Raw genomic sequence first — 18361 nt, 5'->3', positions numbered from 1 at the left:
ATTTATTTCATTTTGGCAGTCCTGGCGCCTGGCTCTCATCTTGAAATAATTTTATCTGTCAGCCTCACCCATCAAACTCAGGGGGCGGGGTTAACGCTGCCCATGCAGCTTCTCTAACATTTGATTGGTTGCCGTGCAAAGTAAGTCAAAACAGGTCGATCCTAGATAATCGATTGCTTGTGTAGACTTGGGGCAGCCAGGTATCCCAGAATGCAGATCAAATCACAGGCAGCAATGGTGGTGGTGTAGTTTTAAAATACCCCATTTTTCTGTCACCAGCTACACTTTTAACAGTGTTTTAGCCGCGAATGTCGCGCCGTATGTCTGGTCAGGTTGTCAACATAGAACATGCTTGCAAAAGTGCTCAGATGTTTTCAGAGATTTCACTAGCTCTGCTAACAGTTAGCATGCAGAGTGCACCCAGGGGGTTACGTTAACCGGTTTGTTTACATATTTCACTCTCCGTGTTCCACATGTTGCATTCGCAGATTCTCATTTTCACCGAACGATCGTCACTTTCCGCCTGGTCTTGTGTCTCTGTGCTTCTGTAACATAAAGAACGAGCTGACATTTTTCTCACGAAACCAGCGATCAGCTCAGCAGACCCTCAGTTTACCTGCATGCATCCTCCTCCTCATCTGTCAGCTGTTTAACACCTGCTGCTAATTCAAGAAACACGCCTACGTTACCTGGTGATAGTCACAGTTTAACTGGGCAGCCGGTACTCGATATAAAGCAATGTCAGCGCATTTTTCTGCACAAGATAAGGAAATATAGTGTTTTCCCCGAGCGCAGAGCTGCTGGAGCTTGTTTCCTTACAGAGCACTTTATAGGCGAACAGCTTTATCAGCGGCTGATGTCCAATCACCAGCACACAGCTTTCAAACCTCAGCTGAGTTTTAGCTCTCAGTGGTTAAACGCTGGACTTCATTCACTCAGGTTTTGTCTGTCGGGTCAGTCTGCCGGTTTCCTCAGTGCCAGCTGTTAACATTATAGCTGCTTATGCAGTAACCATGGTAACCACGGACTGAGCGGCTGGATCGACGGAGGTCAGACAACAATTTTACATGTATGATCTTAAACAGGACACAGCCACTATACGTGCTGGCCTCATATCAAATGTGAAGGCAGACTGAGTCTATGTTTGACGTTTGTTTATATCTAATCTTCCTTTTCAAACATTTAAACAGCAGCGAGTCTGCAGCTGAGGGAATACAAACTCAAATTGTCGGAACAGGTTTGCTCGTTTCTTGGATTCATTTGGTGATTTATTAAATGTATAACTGTTATTCTAATCTGCTGCTGAGTCTCTTACACTTTTCTTTATGCTGTATATTTTCACGTCTCTGGAATAGTTGGCAGTTAGATAGTCAGCTGGGAAACTGTGTTAACTCATGGAGCTGAGGATATCGTGGATATCGTGGATATGCTGACCTCGCTCCGTGGTGTACAGGGCCGTTTACCCTCATGATTAATATTCGCAATAAAAATATTAGCCGAACATCATGAAGTCTGTATGTGTTTCATAGTGTCGAACAACCTTTGTACAGTTAAAGCCAGCAGTTACTACATGACGGAAACACCAACGTTATCTCTTTTATGCGTTTATACACAGGTCACGCTGATTACTGAACAAAAACCCAAAGATCAGATGTTAAACAGATTTATTTGCTCTCTCTCCTCCTTAAACATGTTTTTAATGTTAGTTATAATTCAGAATTGGCGACTGAAACACGTAGGACACATAAGAACATCAGGAAATAAAACACCAATAAATATAACCTCAGTAAAAGAAGTCAGCGGGGGTTACTACAGCTGTGTACCGGGGCCTGCGCTTTGTCGGTGGGATTGCTTGCGAGGCGAGCGGGTCTATCCCACGCTTTGCCGTGAGACTGGGCAGACATCTCCGAAATCATCGAAACACTTTTGCAAAGAGGCTGTATCTTGACAAACCGACCAGACACATGAAGATTAAACCACTACATTCTCGGCTAAAAAAAAATATTAAAACGGTATTTGGTAACACACAAACAGGGTTTTTCAAAGCTCAGTTCTGTTAGCTTCCACATGCCGGTTGTTGTGTGCTAGAAACAATGGCCACCAGGCCAAAGCAATGGTTTTGACTCGATCAGCGTTAACCCCGCCCCCTGAGTTTGATGGGTGAGGCTGACAGATAAAATTATTTCAAGATGAGAGCCAGGCGCCAGGACTGCCAAAATGAAATAAATCAATATATCATTAAATAATTAATTAAATGTGTCAATAATTAATTAAAATGTGAAATACATAATTAATTAATTACATGTGTCATAACTATTTATTTAATTAATTAATTCCAATTTTAATTAATTATTGACACATTTAATTAATTATTTAATGGTGTATTTAATTAATGCATTATGGCAGTCCTGGCACTCCATACACAAAGGCTCTCAAAACAATACATGTATGTGAATTTTTGCGTGTATTCTTATAATTGTTACCTTTTTCTTTTACTCTTGGCTTTTTGTGTTCATGTTCTGTTGTTTTGTATACTTCATCTGTTCGTATGTTGTATACTCATTGTTTGTTAAATAAAGTTTAAAAAAAAGAAACTTAAAAAGGTTACCTCTAGCGGCAACATAAGGTATCAACCCAAAAATGGCTCCTACAAAAATAATGTCTTCTTTCAACTGGGATTAAGATTGTCTCATTTCCAGCAGGTGGCACCACAGTCCTATAACCCTCATAGAAAGTCCTTGTATCCTATTATTATAGATGGTAGATTTATAAATGGCCTGTATTTGTATCGCGCTTTTATAAAAACAATGAATGAATTTCCTGCTGCACTTAAGATAATATAAAGATATAGAATCAATAGCAGCCAATCCTAAATGGGCCTGAAAAATAAAAATATGTTAAAGACACAAGTGATCAAAGTAGAAGTACCCATCACATAATATAATAAGAATAGAAGAATTGGCCTGCTATTTACAGCAACATACTGCTGTGATGGTTTTATTAATAGCATGAAACCAAACAGTAAAACCCAGAGATAGTGCTGCTTAATACTGAATAGAAATTAGACTGGAAGAACTGGAAACAGAAAATAATGTGGACGGTGGACAATCCGGTAATAATGTCTCAACTGAACACAACACAACTGATCCCCAAGGATTTACAGTGGAGATCATTTAAAGTTACATTATGCTTACCTTGTGTCTGCTTCTCCACCCAGCTGTTGATGTGGACCCTGGCCTCCTCTGCATTTCCTTTGAAGTCCACAGACTCGAGCTCAGCGTTGTAATGCTTTTTGGTGCCTTTTAAAAATTCCTGGAATTGTGAAAATAAGTCACTCGAAACAGATTCAACAAACTACGGAGACTTCAATCAAGTTCAGTCACTGTGTTAAAACATTTTCAGTCCTTTGGATGCAGTTGAAGCTTGAACTAACCAGTCAGCCTTTGTCTAATAAAAGATTAAAGCAAATAGCTTGTTGGATGCCAATTTAAGTAGCCAGCATAGAAAAATACACAGATTGTGGGTAAGCTGGTTTGTAACGTTTCGGTTCAGATGGCAGCAGTTTTTGCTGACAAATGTACATTTTAGTATTTCTAAGTATTAATAAATTACTGTTTTACTTCTTTATATATTTCTTTATACTATTTGCAAATATTTTAAAAGTTTAATCTGCTGTGATGACTGGAACACAAAGGAGAGAAATGGTGCCTTGTCTCTTGTTATGAACTGTAAATAAATAAAACTGTAAAATGATTATATTTCATTTTTGTTTTATCTGTTTAGTTCTATTTTTTCAGTTTTACTGTTTTTGTGTTATTTAGTTTTAATGCAAATGTTTCTATTTTATTGCTGTGTTTTATGAAGACTTGTCTGTTTTTTATCATAGAACATATTCTTGTGAAATGTTTCCAGTAAATACAGTGAACGTGTACTACCACTACTACTGACTAGATGTAGCCAACTTCATGGTATTAAATTAGCATTACTGTCCTAAACTTTGTGTAAGTGAAAATCCAGGGAGCAGGGAGAAACGTGCACAGCTTTGGCCTCATGACTTATAACAGGGCTCACTGCACAGGTTAGTCATTTATTGTAAGTCTAAGTAACAACAGGTTTCCTCTCACACCTCGAGAAACGTGTAGGACCGATCCCCGTAAAGTCTGTTGGCAAGACTGAGGGAGTATGGAGCATCAGCCTTGTTCAGATCAGTTAGTAGTTTGGCAAACTTGGCGTGGACATCGTCCTCGTCGGTCTGGGGTTTCAGACACTGTGAACAGCCAGAGAAGACTTACGTGTTATAAAGCCACGATGAACCAAAGACAGATGAAAGACAGCTAATATGGCTAACATAACTCTGCATTGGCCTTTTTGAATGTATCAATGTTAGTTTGTTTTCATTTGGTAATAGCTTTCTCATAACTAACATCCACTGAATGATTGGATTCAAAGTCTTAAGGAACTGAAGGGCTCAGTAGTAATCTGTATTTACAAGGCCTCCTGCATCTTTTGGAAAGAATACAGAAAAAGGACAAACAGACGCAACAAACGCTCAAATATGTTAAACATTTAGAACATGTATGATGTTACGCTTTTGTTGACACTGAACTTTTCACCTGCTGCATAAATCTGCTTTCTACTAATTCTGTTTTAAGGTGTTAGCTATGTGTTGGATATAACACAGAGCACCTGTATAAAAAAGCCCAAAGCCGACTGTACTTCCTCAGGAGGCTGAGGTCTTTTAACATCTGCAGGAAGCTCCTGAGGATGTTTTACCAGTCGGTGGTTGCTGGAGTACTTTTCTATGCTGTGGTGTGCTGGGGGAGCAGCACAGCAAAGAAGGACTCATCCAGGCTGGAGAAACTGATCAGGAGGGCTAGCTCTGTGGTCGGCATGAAGCTGGACACTCTGGTGACAGTGGCAGAGAAAAGGACATTAAAGAAACTGATGGACATTATGGACAATGCCAGGCATCCTCTGCACACGGCCATTAACAACCAGAAGAGTCTGTTCAGTGACAGGTTGCTTCTCCCAAAGACAAGAACTAACAGACTTAAAAACTCCTTTGTCCCACACGCCATCAGACTGTTTAACTCCTCTCTGGAGGGGAGAGGGAGGGGAAACAGGAGGACAAAGGAGGGGGGAACAACTAAGCTGTAGTGCCTCTTCACCTCACTGTGCAATACCTTGTGCAATAATTTTTGTAAATAGTCAACAGTGCAATAGACTCAATACTTGAAATGTGCAATTCACTTGTATTTTTATTTTTATTCCTATTTATTCTATTTATCCCCTTCGTATATTTTATTTATATATATGTGTGTGTGTATAACTCTGTAACTTCTGTCGGTGCTGTGCTTTTTTGGAAATCGAATTTCCCAGAGGAACCCACCCGAGGGATTAATAAAGTTCTATCTAATCTAATCTAATATGTGGTGGGAAGTTTGGTGTGAGATACTCTGGAGCTAAGACCTTGAATTTCCCTGTCAGATCACAGTTATTCGCTTTGTTACCACCTTGAGCAGGTAGCCCGGCAGTCTGGTTTGCTGCTGAATCTGCGTCTGCATCCGTGTCTGCATTGGCGTCTGTAGCGACGACGACGACGTTTCTGACTGTGTTTGTGTCGGTTTCTCTTCTGCCGGCTTTGGTTTTTCAACCTCAGTAAAGCCGAGGACCTGTGAGGGAGGAATCAATGTTGACATTTTCATAGTTTGTTTGTGTGTGAATATGTGAATGCATGCATGCATTACACATGTTATTTGGATATAAATATGTTTGAGCAGACATTCTGTGGTGACCTGCTTCCCTTTTGGAAATGAAAAAATAAATCCACATGACAAAAAGTCTCAAATTTAAGGTTAAATAAATATGGAGGGTTATGGACGCACTGGAACGGTTCGCAGCCGAGTGTGAAGCAGCAGGAATGAGCACCTCCAAATCTGAGGCCATGGTTCTCAGCCGGAAAAGGGTGGAGTGCCCACTCCGGGTCGGGGATGAGTTCCTGCCCCAAGTGGAGGAGTTCAAGTATCTCGGGGTCTTGTTCGCGAGTGATGGGAGAAGGGAGCCGGAGATCGACAGACAGATTGGGGCTGCAGCTGCAGTAATGCGGACGCTGCACCGGTCCGTCGTGGTGAAGAGAGAGCTGAGTGTAAAAGCGAAGCTCTCAATTTACCGGTCGATCTACATCCCTACCCTCACCTATGGCCACGAGCTGTGGGTAGTGACCGAAAGAACGAGATCGCGGATACAAGCGGCAGAAATGAGCTTCCTCCGAAGGGTGGCTGGCCTCTCCCTTAGAGATAGGGTGAGAAGTTCGGCCATCCGGGAGGGGCTCAGAGTAGAGCCGCTGCTGCTCCACATCGAAAGGAGCCAGCTGAGGTGGTTCGGGCATCTGACAAGGATGCCCCCCGGCCGCCTCCTGGGTGAGGTGTTCCAGGCATGTCCCACCGGGAGGAGGCCCCGGGGCAGACCCAGGACACGCTGGAGAGATTATATCTCTCAGCTGGCCTGGGAACGCCTTGGTATTCCCACTGTCGCCAAAGTGCTTGCTCATAGGGGGTCATATGATTGTTGGGTTTTTCTCTGTATCTATGAAGCGCCTTGAGGCGACTTTTGTTGTGATTTGGCGCTATATAAATAAAATTGAATTGAACTGAATTATCTGAGGAAGAAGCAGAGTTGGTTTGTTTCCAGCTGAAATCATCCAGGCTCAGGAATTTGAATCGATCCACATCATTTCTGCTTGAACTAGAGAACATGAGTGTCGACTTACATTTGGTCTGTGAGACACATGTCATAGTGACAGTATTTGGGTTAATATGGCATTACTCACCCTGGTCGCATTTCTTCAATATCAGGCACCAAGTTCAGGAACTCGTTCTTTGCAGCCCGCGCAAGGTAGGAGGTCTCCAGAGTGGGAACCATCGGGAAGTTTTCACAGTCTGAGCAGGAGGGACTGGAGGCACGTGAGCTGTTCTCAGGGGTCCTTTAACACAAATCACACCAAGTTAGAATCAAATAGATAACCTGTCAATAACCGTTTGCAGATCGAGGTCAATGTTCCTAAAAATATGTTTACTTCTGGCCCATGGAGCCACAGCGGGAGTCCGAGAGAGGGGCAGGTAGAGGAAGGGGTGAGGGTGGCACTGCTGAAGCTCGTCACGGATGGATCACGTCCGATCGGTGAGATGAGAGAAAGCTGAAGTGAAACAACAGCAGGATGAGGTAGACGTCAATATAGGAACTCCCTGATGTGACACAGAAAGGCTATTTTTTAATTTCTTTGTATTATTTCTCACCTTGCAGTCATTGATGCTGTTCACCAGCTGGTTGTATTCAGTATTGAAGGTGTGTGTCAGAAGGCGCAGGCACTACAACACAACAGGAACAAGACCGATCAGCTCCGAGCAGAGAAGGAAGAAGGCAGCAACAAGAACGCCCACTAAGCCCACGTTTTTCTCACCTTGGTGGCCAGCTCCTTCTCACGCTTTCAAAGGTGGTGCTGGAGATGTGCGAGGAGACGGAGGTGGACGTGGACAGAGTGCCGGAGCTCACGCTGGGGGACAGAGACTCACTCAGGGACTTGGTGGTGGGAGCTGTTCCCACGGGAGCCGCCTCTCCCAGAAGGTGACGGGTCTTTTCCACCTGGACGAAAGATGGGGGCGAATGTGAGGTGGGGAGAAGAGGGGAGGTTAGTCATGTAACGTCTGTACTCTAAGAAAAAACTTTTTAGAATAGCACTTTGTTCTTTGAGCTGAAAAGTCATTTTTCCCTCAATGATATTAAACAGATTTATTTCTTTATGAATCTTTTAAGGCCCCACCTCCTGCAGCTGCTCCATCTTCTCCAGCTCCCACTGGTGCTCTAGGATGAGGCTATCTCCTCTGGGCCTCCAGCCGGCCAGGTTCTCCTCTCCACGCACATAAGCCACTGATGTGTCCAGGACCTTCCTCCTCCTCTGCATCCCTGCTCAGGACATGAGCCCTCATTAGGATGAAGCTCTCCACAGAATCTCCGGTCAAACCTCACAAAATTTCAAGAACCACCAAACAGCTAAAACAGTAAATGAGAGCAGGAACACGGATTCTGCACAAAGACGTAAACACAAAGACCATAAAAGATTCAAAATAATGAATATAGGATGTCATTATAGTTTAAAACAATCTTCTGTTGCAGCATCTTGTGCACAACAAAAAGCCCTCATCAAGTTTTGGACAGGATGGGAAGTCTTGCCGAGAAATGACTGTGGAAGTGGTCAACAGCAATCTTCCAAAGTCTTCCACCGGTTTTGAAGTACTACGTCTTCCTGCACACTACTGTACCTATGAGTCATTTCTAATGGACATTCAGGTGTGTCTCAACTCTACTGACTCAGGTTTTGGTCTGGTTTACGATTGATTCCATAACCACATGGTAAAATTAGACCATTTCTTCTTTCTTGCATCACATTACTGTACTCTGTGTTCAAAGAAACGGACAATCTAGTGAGTTCTAGTTCTTTTTAATACACTTGACAGTGAAAAATACACACTACAGGTGTGCATTTATGGCTTTTTTAATATAAACTGATGAAGAGTTCAGATATCAAAATCAGTTGTTCACTGTACATTATAAATTACACAATATGTTTTGTTTATACTCGCTACTGATACAAAAAAAATTTCTAGAAAAAATTATTTGAATTAAGATGTTACACTACTCTACTGTGTTCATTGTATTAAATCTGCTCAGAGTTGACATGTACTGTATATCCAACCAAGAAATGAATATCATTAAAGTGACAGCTGTATAAAACAAATCCTGTTTTATAGCCACTCACTGTTTTGTTGAAAATGAAATTGGTTATGCTGTTTTGAGTCAGTATTAGCTACAAAGCTGTAGAAATTAAAAAAAAAAAAAAAATCCTCCTGACATAGAAACTGATTAAATGTAATAATGTCTTTCTACAAGTGATTTTGAAGTATTGGTAGCACAGCAGGGTCTTGTTCATTCAGTGCATCTGGGAGCTGAATCTCAGGAATGGTGATCTCATTTGATGGGCAGCGATTATGTTGTCCTGTCCAGTCCACACCATAATCCTCATCAACCTGAAAGAGCATGCACATGTTTTAAATCTAAACTGAAGAGGTGTTTCCTGCAGCTGTTCCTAGATGGACTTATTGAGTCTGCCAGGGCCTATGTGAGTTGCTTAGGCATTGGCTACCAACTAATTATTCATTCACCCATTCTAGGTCAGGATTGGTTCTCTTCAGGTATAACAAATTTAACTTTGTTTAAAGTATTGCCATCTATACCTGACAGGTGGGATAAAAGAGAATGGCTTGGGAGGCGCACAGCAAATCTCAAAGTTTTCCAATTAATGCTGAAAGAACCAAGGATGTAAATGTATTCTTGTTTTAGCTTTACCGAAGACACCAGAGAAAGTATGATATCTATAATGCTGCTGAAATAGACAAAACCATTTCAATAAACTCGCTATTTAACATCAACCTTGTTATGCGTTATCAGAGAACAATCAACTGCAAACAGCAATGAAACATTCAACTATGTACTATTTAAAGCACTAATGACCCTGTTGTCTAACAAGATGTGATAAGTAAGTAGACTGTGGAAAGCTGGTGGGTCTACTCTCTGTGTAAAAGGTTCCTACAGGCTCCACTGCCCCCAGTCTCCGAGTTAACACACTAACAGCTAACACTGCTAAACGTGTCTCAACGCCGAGATGGCGCCGATAGCTTTAGCCGTAGCTGCCCCACTTAGTTTAGACAGTAACAAAAAAAGTAAGCGATAATAATTCATTGTCAAACGTCATAATTAAGGTCAACACCTAAACAATGCTGTGTACAGAATCACACAGGTGCTCAATTACAGCATAAACTTACCTTAGACCATCCTCCGTCATTTTCCTCCTAATTGTGCTCGGAGACACAGAAAATGTATCGGCAATTACCCCGACGGTTATCCCGGACAGCACTAAAGTCCTGAGTGCTGCACCGGGATTTCTAGACGTGGACGGCCAACATTTGAAGACTGTTCTTCCTCGGCGTATTCCAAACGAACACGGTGCTGAATTGATCTTAAACCTTTGACAATGCTGTCATCGATGCGAACATCTTGAAGAGCAATTATCATCCCAAGCATTTCAGAAACATCTAAACGACTCAAAACAGTATCTACAGGTAAATGATCCCTCTCTATCTGATTTGCTTAAATGAGCAGAACTGGCTGAAGTTCACACCAGTCCGCCATCCTCCGTGACTTTTGACCTAGCACGCTGTTGCTAGCTGCAGTAGCCGTCCGCGGAGCCGGTATCCAGGAAAACTAGTCGATGGTAAACGATAAGCCAATAGGTGCAAAGGTCCAGCCCACTTACTTTGATTGACAGACAAAGTCATTCTGCTGAAAAGTCGCATTATGAAATAAATAGACCATCGGGAAAAACGGGATTTTGAAATAAAGACTGACTTTGAAAAAAGGTCATTTTGGACTAAAAACGGCTGGAAATAAATAAAATGCCTCAGGAATAATCTGTTATTGTGAAAAATAATGACCATGAAATAATATTTCACAATAATAAGTAAATTTATATAGCAGAATGCAATATATTTCACAATAATGAGCATTTTTTTCAAAATGTGTTCCATTATTTCACAATATCATTCTCACATTACATATCTGTGTCTTATTTATTCACATAGTTATTTATTTCATCTTGACCTATTTATTTATTTAATTTTGAACACTTTGGAGTTCCATATATATTTAGACGCCGGGCATTGACAGACCTGTTTCTGCCGGAGACTCAACGGACAGTCGGGGATGAGAGCTTTCCAACAAGGTTCCCACATTTAAAATAAACCCCACAATGAAATTTAATGCTAAATACATACCATTAACGTGGTCGCATAAAATGGAAACTAAGAGCAATCCTTGTTTTAAACGATGTGTTAGACCAACGCCAGGACGATTATATAGTGTTATTGCTGCTTATAATAAGAAAACGACAGGTTGAAAAATCCTCTTCCAGCCTACTGAAACAAACCCCTCTTTAGCATAAAAGAAACCATTTGCAGTCGAACCGCGATCACTCACCAGACTTGGGGTACGTTACAATAAGGATGTCATCCGGACGAAACGCAAACTCCTCGTAGTACCTGAGGCTCTCGGGCGGATGGAGACTTGAAGGCACATAGACGCCTTTGTACAGCGTGTATAACTCTGTCTCAGTCATGCTTCAACAAGCAGAAGCAGCTCACTGAAAACAGCTCTGAGAGCTTCGAGCTGAAAAACTGCTGGACTTTGTCTCAACTTAACGCACTATCACTGTTTTTGTAGCTCGAGACTGTAGCGCAACTCCCGCTTCTCCTGTGGTCTCGCGCTGGCTTCTGTTTGCGTCACTTTCCAACAAGTGTGCGATTCTTTGTCAAAGCTCAAGCATTCATGACCAAGTAATCATTGAACGATTCGTGTAAAATTTACGGACTTAGTAATACACAATATATTTATTTATTTTTCATTGTTTGTTGGGATAATAGAGCTGTTATTGGAGCTGATAACAGAGCTTATATTGTAATATTCACAATTATAAGTCAGAGAGCCGAAAATAAAACACTGCCACGCAAGCTAAGACCCAAAACTTTATTTCACAGCTGGCACTTTAAAACGAGGATCGCAAACAAAGGCTGAAGGGAGGCCACCTATGTACCCGAGGGAGGGCAAAAAACAGCACACTTCAAAGGGATCTATACACTGCAAACAACCGCATGTAAATGATTGACACTGCAAGCAGTGAAAACCATTAGGTTGGAGCTCCGATTACAGCTCCCAGCCTGAACTTGGATCATCTCTCCCCGTCTACGTTCCCTCCGACAATAAAACAACGATACGGATCTTACAGAAACACCAGACCTCCCTTGGGATCTGATCTGGTCTGTGTTTCAGTGTTTTTTATGTGTAATGTCTTTACTTATATTTGTAAAAAGACTTTAGTGTACATGATTTGCAAAGGGCTTATATATAAAAAAAAATTTACATGTTTTTTAAATATGTTTGTGTTATTGTACCTAACCAATCCCGTCCTTTTTGGCCACTTAAAATATCTTTATAGATCTATTGTTATATTTCTGCTATCCTTTGGCCGGATCGGTCTTAAAAAATACATTTTTAATGTCAATCAGATGTTGTATGGGTTAAATAACGGATATATTAAAGTCACTCTGTCAAAAAACTGATTGAGGCTTCTACCTTGTGACAGGAATGTTGTTTGTGGTTCAAGATAACTTGATATCATTCATGAGGGATACATTTAATGTACGTTTCACATATACATAGGCTTAAAAGTTATTTATAGCAGTTTAAATTCAATCAATGACTTTTTGGCGCTACAATGGCAACTAAAGTCCGCAAGGACTTATAGGTGGCATCTTATTCCCAGCCCTATACTAAGTAAGGAAGGGAACTAGCCTCCCCTCGTCACACTAGAACACCAGTCCCCTTTCTATCTATCTTCGTCGCCTCATCTATGAATGCAAAACTACCATGTCTGTCAAATGCGTTTGTTAGGTTTTGTGAGGTCAAAACCTCACAAAACCTAACAAAACCAAAAGAAATTAGCAACTAGGGCTAAAGAGTCAAACTAACATACTGACAACCCCCAAGAATATGCATAGCCCCCCATTTTCTGCTCTTCACTCCCATTACTATACTCTTGCAAATCAGATCCCCCCCCCCCCCCCCCCCCCCCTTAGTAATACAGAACCAAACTGATTTAGGTATAATGGAATATGATTTCCCTGTAATAACCAATACAAACCCACCTAATTTACCATCGATGCATTCAGAACCTTCTTTAGCACTTTCCAAGCCTCTGACAGATACTAAAAGGGTTGGGATGGACAGGTATTGGGCCCTATGCACGCCTCCTTTCCTGGAAATAAGGGCAATTTCACCATATGTGTGGACTACAGTCACACTACCAAAACCCTTCTCCTGTTACTGGAACTAGCAGGCTGAGGGAGAAGAGTGGGAATAACTGGGAATATGTCTGTGAAGGTTCTCAGTCATCCAGGTCATCGTAGTCTAAGGAGCTTGGAAAGAAAAGTAACAAGCAATGCTTCTGATTGTGCCAGAGCACATTTTGAACAACACCATGGGAATTTCGGATTTTACACAGGTGGTTGGATGTTACACTCTGGAAATGGAAGGAAGGTGAGTGTTATTAACCCTCTGTGGTCCACGCTGCACCTGCAAATCACATGACTGATGTAAGCTGACATAGCAACAAGCTGCAGCCACCCTGAGTCTCTATTTCAGCCCACATTGAAAGTTATGACTTTAAAGTTTTTAAATTTTAATTACAGGCCAGTAAATCTAGAGTTGTGATAATATATATAAGGCACGCTTTTTTCTAAATACTGTCATCACGTTTTTGTGTGTGTGTGTTTAAAGCGTTTTCTAAGGAAAGCACGAAAACAGTAAAGAAACATTTAGTGTGGAGTGGATTCTTAGTGTTGTGTTGTCTTGTGTAGTTGTTCTGTTGTGTAGTCGTTTTGTTTTGTGTGTCAGTGAGGGCACTAATGAATGTCACAAAGGCACATTTGCAATGTAAACACTGTCACTAAGTAGAAAACCAGCGGAGTGATACACCTCCTGTTGTCAGGCCTGCAGGTTTATCCCTGTGCTGTTCTCTGTCTTTTGGTGGACAAACTTTTTTTTTACTGGCACACATCATTTGTGGGGCATCTTATTGCAACACCTGATTGTTCTCTCATTTTAGTTTTAGTAATATTTTTAAATGGTTGTAGAAAAAAAAACAGCAGGTGTATTGGCTGCATTTTTAGATAAATAGTTGTATATGTTTACAAAATGTACAATTATTTTATATTTGCATTTCAAGTTATAAAAATTTACTCAAGATGTCTGTGGGGGTTTTTACAGTAAAAAAATACTACTAGGATTTTAAGTTCTTTGTGTGATTTCAGATCAGTAATAGTACTATTAATAGTAATAGTAGTACTAATGCAGTATGTCAGTGAAAAACAACTAAATTCAGTTGAGCTGAAAAGAATGATACCAAACAAGGCAAGGGGGGGGGGGAAATTAAACAATCTGAGGGTGAAACACAAACGTAAACTCAAAAGGAGTCAAAAATGGCCGGTTTTATTTCAGACCTCAGTGGGTTAATCCAACAAATCATGAAAAATTAGGTTTACATTTTTGTTCATGACAGTGCAGATTTCTGACATTTTGTGTAATTTAAGCTGTAACAATGTGATTGTTTTCTAACAAAAAACAGTGTGAAACTTAAGTTAGACTTGTGTTTGTAAATGAACCGCCCCATGTTGTGTAGCTTTCTGGAGTTTATACTTATTGGGCTACATATTTATTTATTATACAGGCTATACAGTACATAACATCAAAACTCACATGTTTTATGTAACTAAAGTGTGTAATTATGTGGGCTACAGACAATAATTAAGTTATAGACTATATATATATATATATGAAAAACGTGTATACTTACTGCATTTGAATCATTTTAACCATATATAACCACCTACATGTGTGTTTGGAGAAAAAAAAAGGCTTTGATTTTGCCACCCCATTTGATTTCTTTGCCACCCTCATGCCACCCTAAGAAAATTTCTCTAGATCCGCCCCTGCTTAGAACTGAAGAAGCTTCTCGGATGAGAGGTGAAACGTCTTCAAGCAACTCAAAGAAGTCCAGACGCTTTTCTTTCCAAGCTCCTTAGACAACTGTGGGAATAGAAGCAAAATGCGTGGGCTCCAATTTCAGGCACTGAACCGCTCTCCCTTCCACTACACCAAGTAAAACTTCCAGCTGCTCATCCCTCTTTGACTTTTGTTCTACAACTACATTACTATCCTGAGCCAAGTGGCCATTTTGCAAACCTCTAATAAGTTCCAATTCTGCAGTCAAATTTATTGCAGCCGCTAATGTTGCTGGTTTAGAACTGCTAAGAGTAACATGCAAAATCCTACATCCCACATGTGTAATAAAATGATCCCTTGCCAGCAAGTCTTGTGTCACATATGTGTATCATTATCAGTAGAAGTGTACTCTCTACATACCAGCCTATGTGAGGCAATGCAAAATTCCTGGACTGTTTCATTATGTAACTTCCTCCATGTAGAATAATTCACACAGTTGCAATCTTCACTATCACAAGGATCCAAACACCTCCTCATAGCATCTTTCAGGAGAGTATAATTAGTTTTAGATTAAGCGGACAAACCACTATAAACTTCATGAGCCTGTTCCAATTTTAACTTCTTCACATCTTCCCATACGTTAATGCAACATCTGCATGCATGTCCATTTCATGTTTCAGAGAGTTAAAATGTGAAATTGACACGGTGGATGCGATGGACTTGGCGTGTCTATTATACGTTTTGCTGTGATATACATCCTACAGGATTTTCAATAAAATGTTTTTGTTCACAGTAAAAAATATTTCAAATTGTTGCTTAACACTCGAAGAACATTCCTGAAGGATGACTACACACGCATTCCTATTGGTGGAAAACACTGAGCTGAACAGATCTGTTTCGTTTGTGTGTTTGCCTGTCTTAATACGTGTGCCTGTATTTACATTGATGTTGCTGTGCATAGTATAGACAGGATATAGTCTGTGGCAATTTTATTTGTTTATTTATTTACTTTACTGATAGGTACTTTGACTTTATTGGGTATTCAAATATTTACTAAAGGTATTCAGTAGTCATCAGAAGGTCCTTAGTTTTCGGTCAAAGTACCCTGTCCCCATATACCTCATTTCAGGGTTACTGGCAACTCTGTTGACCCTTGTCCTTTGCTCTTTTCAGCTTCATCTGTGCCTTCTTTATTAAGTTTCCATCTCTTCAAGTGCTCTCTGAAATTCCATTAATTCCCTCTTTGCACAGATGAATACATATACAGTGTTAGGGATGTCGCTGATGAACTAAACAGAAGCATTTGTTTTACAGTAGCCACAGCATTCCACACATTTCTCTTGCAGTGCACTGACAGAAAACTTTTCAGTAGAGCGTACAGCCCGATTCGATCCGGTGGGGGGATGCCAGATCAGGCGCCCCCATCCGGCTCTCCTCTCTCCTGTCTTGTCAGTTGTCTTACTTCTCTCTATTACCTTTTCTATCCCTTTGAAGAAGTGAGGCTCCTTAAATATTAAAGGGTAAGTATTAATTTTCATTTCGAACTGATAGAAGAAAAAAAATTGTAGTTAACTAAATAGAAGAAAGTAGAAGAGAAATAACAATCTAACGTAAACCAGTGACACACTCTTGGGCCTGATCAACCTTGGCAGGGCCTTCCTGGATGGTGTCTAGTGATAATGGCTGAAACGCCCAATGAATCCAAGGTCCACTACTGATGATGTGTCCCAAATTTAATATTATAATAAGTGCCGTCAGCGTTAATCTCGTTAAAATGACGTTAACGGCATAACTGCATTAACATGGAATATCTCTGTTAGCGAGTTAGCACAGATCGCCCCGTGTGTGGGGCTGCATGGCGCTAACGCGTTAACGAGCTAACCGCGCTAACGCCTTCACACCTGCACAGACTATCGACAGTAAGGCTATACCTGAGCAGAAAAGTGTGTCAAAGTGTGTGGACCGTGTGTCAAAATGACAAATGCTACACTGGTTTACAAAGGAATTCCAAGTTTACGTTTAATTTCGTAATTCTTATGTTTTGCGTGACTAGCAATCTCCGTACAGGTGTTCAGAATGTATTCTCCTGGATAAGACTTTTGATAATCTGCAACCATTTTTTATTAAACTATGTGAGGTCAAAAGTATTGCTTGGCGACTGTCAACATGTTCTCTAAATGAGTACCTTTTTTCTTCTAGCAAACAAGATGCAGGTTGTAAGGAAAAGTGAGGGGTAAAAATCGCCCTCCTCCAACAAGACAAGCTCCAAGTAAGTGAAGTACAGAGTGAGACTTTGTGTCGCCCACAAGGGATCAACAATGAACGCAGAGATTCATTTAAGCAACCAGGCTGATGTTGCCTGAAAGGTTCAGTGTGGGGTTTTTTTGGTTATGGTGGTGTACTTATGTGGATTTTTAGCATGCGTACAAATGATTACACAACTCTCCAAATATCAGAAATACTAGAAAATATATATATATGTATATATGTACATGTAAGGAAGAGGACTCCCTTACTATATTTATTTATATTATATTATCTGTATAGCACTTTAGAGCACACCTTTCACTTTATTAAAAGCACCTTATCAAACACTTTATTTAGCATTGCACTTTAAGCATGGATTTGCACACAAGAAGTTTAAATATTTATTGACTATTTATTGGGAATTTTAAAATCAGTTGGTAGCCTTATTTCAGATCCTGCACAGCTGCTCCTCATCAAGGAATGTGGTGGTTGTCTGTCAGGAGAAAAGAATGGTGATTGAGATTTTGATTAAGGTTTACCAGTAAGGAAAACTAATGCAAGTGTGTGTGTGAAATCTAGGGATAAAAGTGGTGCAAATAAGTGTTTGTAAGATAATGATTACTCACCTTTCTTGCCTGTGTCCTCTTCAAGGTGTTTGGGCAAATGTTTCCCCGGGGGTCCAGACACCATTTAAAGGTTCCGGGAGAGACCATTGGTAAAGAGAGTGTGGTGAATCTTGTTGTGCTTGGGTTTCTGGGTTTTTATAACATTGGGTTTGGTGTAACATTAAAGTGTGAAATATTTATTAATATGTAAATGTGAAAATGTATTTATGTATTTATTTATTCTTATTGATATATTGGATATTGTGGTGGAAGGTTGGGATTTAAGAATTTACCTGAGAGTGGAATAATGGTTTAGTCTGTGACAGCTGAACATATTTAAGGCTGCCAGTTGTCATTAGAGTGTGGATTTTTGTGCTGTGAAGAAGCTTGACAAATTAATTGTTGTAAGGGGAGCTGTATAGGAAATAAATGCTTTTTTGTTCCACTACACTTGCCTTGGTCCATCTCACTGTGTTTCCAGCCGCTAAGGGCTGCCCTGTTACAAGTGGTGTCAGAAGTGTGTCACTCATGGCACAGTGAGAAGATGATGACAAGAGGTGGAAGAAAGCCAGGCCAAGAGGAGCAGCCTGATGAAGGAGTTGGAGCTTCATCTGAGCTAGAGGCCATGGCAGCAACAAGCCCTGAGGACAAATTGGAGGAGTTGACAGGGTTGGTGAAATCTCTTATGCGGTCTCAAGCAGCCAGAGACCAAAAGTGGGAGAAGGATTTGTCACGTCAGGAGCAAAGGTGGAAAGGCATGCAGCATCAATTTCAGCAAATCCAGCTACAAGTTAACGCTGTAATTGATAAGCCTGATCCACCAGAGGCGCCAGCGCCCCCTA

General features: G+C 40.7%; 2 protein-coding genes and 2 long non-coding RNA genes across 4 annotated transcripts; all 4 read right to left on the bottom strand.

Moving 5' to 3' along the window:
• Positions 1 to 4736: 4736 nt before the first annotated feature.
• On the bottom strand, positions 4737 to 7259 carry LOC145430480 (kinesin-like protein KIF1B). The gene is made up of 3 exons (XM_080305651.1): positions 7076 to 7259; positions 6830 to 6982; positions 4737 to 5672 (listed from the first exon to the last, which is right to left on the bottom strand). Exons 1-3 carry the CDS (start codon positions 7084 to 7086, stop codon positions 5507 to 5509), a joined length of 330 nt encoding a protein of 109 aa, XP_080161777.1. The 5' UTR covers positions 7087 to 7259; the 3' UTR covers positions 4737 to 5506.
• Positions 7260 to 7356: 97 nt separating this feature from the next.
• LOC145430476 (kinesin-like protein KIF1B) lies at positions 7357 to 8093 on the bottom strand. Its single transcript, XM_080305648.1, has 2 exons — positions 7820 to 8093; positions 7357 to 7641 (listed from the first exon to the last, which is right to left on the bottom strand). The coding sequence occupies exons 1-2, from the start codon at positions 7958 to 7960 to the stop codon at positions 7456 to 7458; spliced, it is 327 nt and encodes a 108-aa protein (XP_080161774.1). The 5' UTR covers positions 7961 to 8093; the 3' UTR covers positions 7357 to 7455.
• Positions 8094 to 8481: 388 nt separating this feature from the next.
• LOC145430477 (uncharacterized) lies at positions 8482 to 10267 on the bottom strand. The gene is made up of 2 exons (XR_013911050.1): positions 9879 to 10267; positions 8482 to 9083 (listed from the first exon to the last, which is right to left on the bottom strand). It is a non-coding gene; the product is annotated as an uncharacterized LOC145430477 (long non-coding RNA).
• A 7039-nt stretch (positions 10268 to 17306) lies between these two features.
• On the bottom strand, positions 17307 to 17679 carry LOC145430340 (uncharacterized). Its single transcript, XR_013910857.1, has 2 exons — positions 17541 to 17679; positions 17307 to 17407 (listed from the first exon to the last, which is right to left on the bottom strand). It is a non-coding gene; the product is annotated as an uncharacterized LOC145430340 (long non-coding RNA).
• Between the last annotated feature and the right edge of the window lie 682 nt (positions 17680 to 18361).

This window comes from Astatotilapia calliptera, chromosome 8 (genome assembly GCF_964374335.1).
Source record: "Astatotilapia calliptera chromosome 8, fAstCal68.1, whole genome shotgun sequence".
In the NCBI taxonomy this organism is placed as follows: Eukaryota; Metazoa; Chordata; class Actinopteri; order Cichliformes; family Cichlidae; genus Astatotilapia; species Astatotilapia calliptera.
The sequence above is the reverse complement of the archived record's forward strand: the minus strand, read 5'-3'. Positions and strand labels throughout refer to the sequence as shown.

What these genes read in the sequence shown, in the direction of transcription:
- LOC145430480 (XM_080305651.1), bottom strand. An exon ending in ATTGAAGAAATGCGACCAGG is followed by an intron (nt 5,673 to 6,829) that starts GTGAGTAATGCC and finishes CCTCCCTCACAG; the next exon opens with GTCCTCGGCTTTACTGAGGT.
- LOC145430476 (XM_080305648.1), bottom strand. Translation starts at nt 7,960, where the DNA reads ATGCAGAGGAGGAGGAAGGTCCTGGACACATCAGTGGCTTATGTGCGT. An exon ending in AGATGGAGCAGCTGCAGGAG is followed by an intron (nt 7,642 to 7,819) that starts GTGGGGCCTTAA and finishes TCTTTCGTCCAG; the next exon opens with GTGGAAAAGACCCGTCACCT.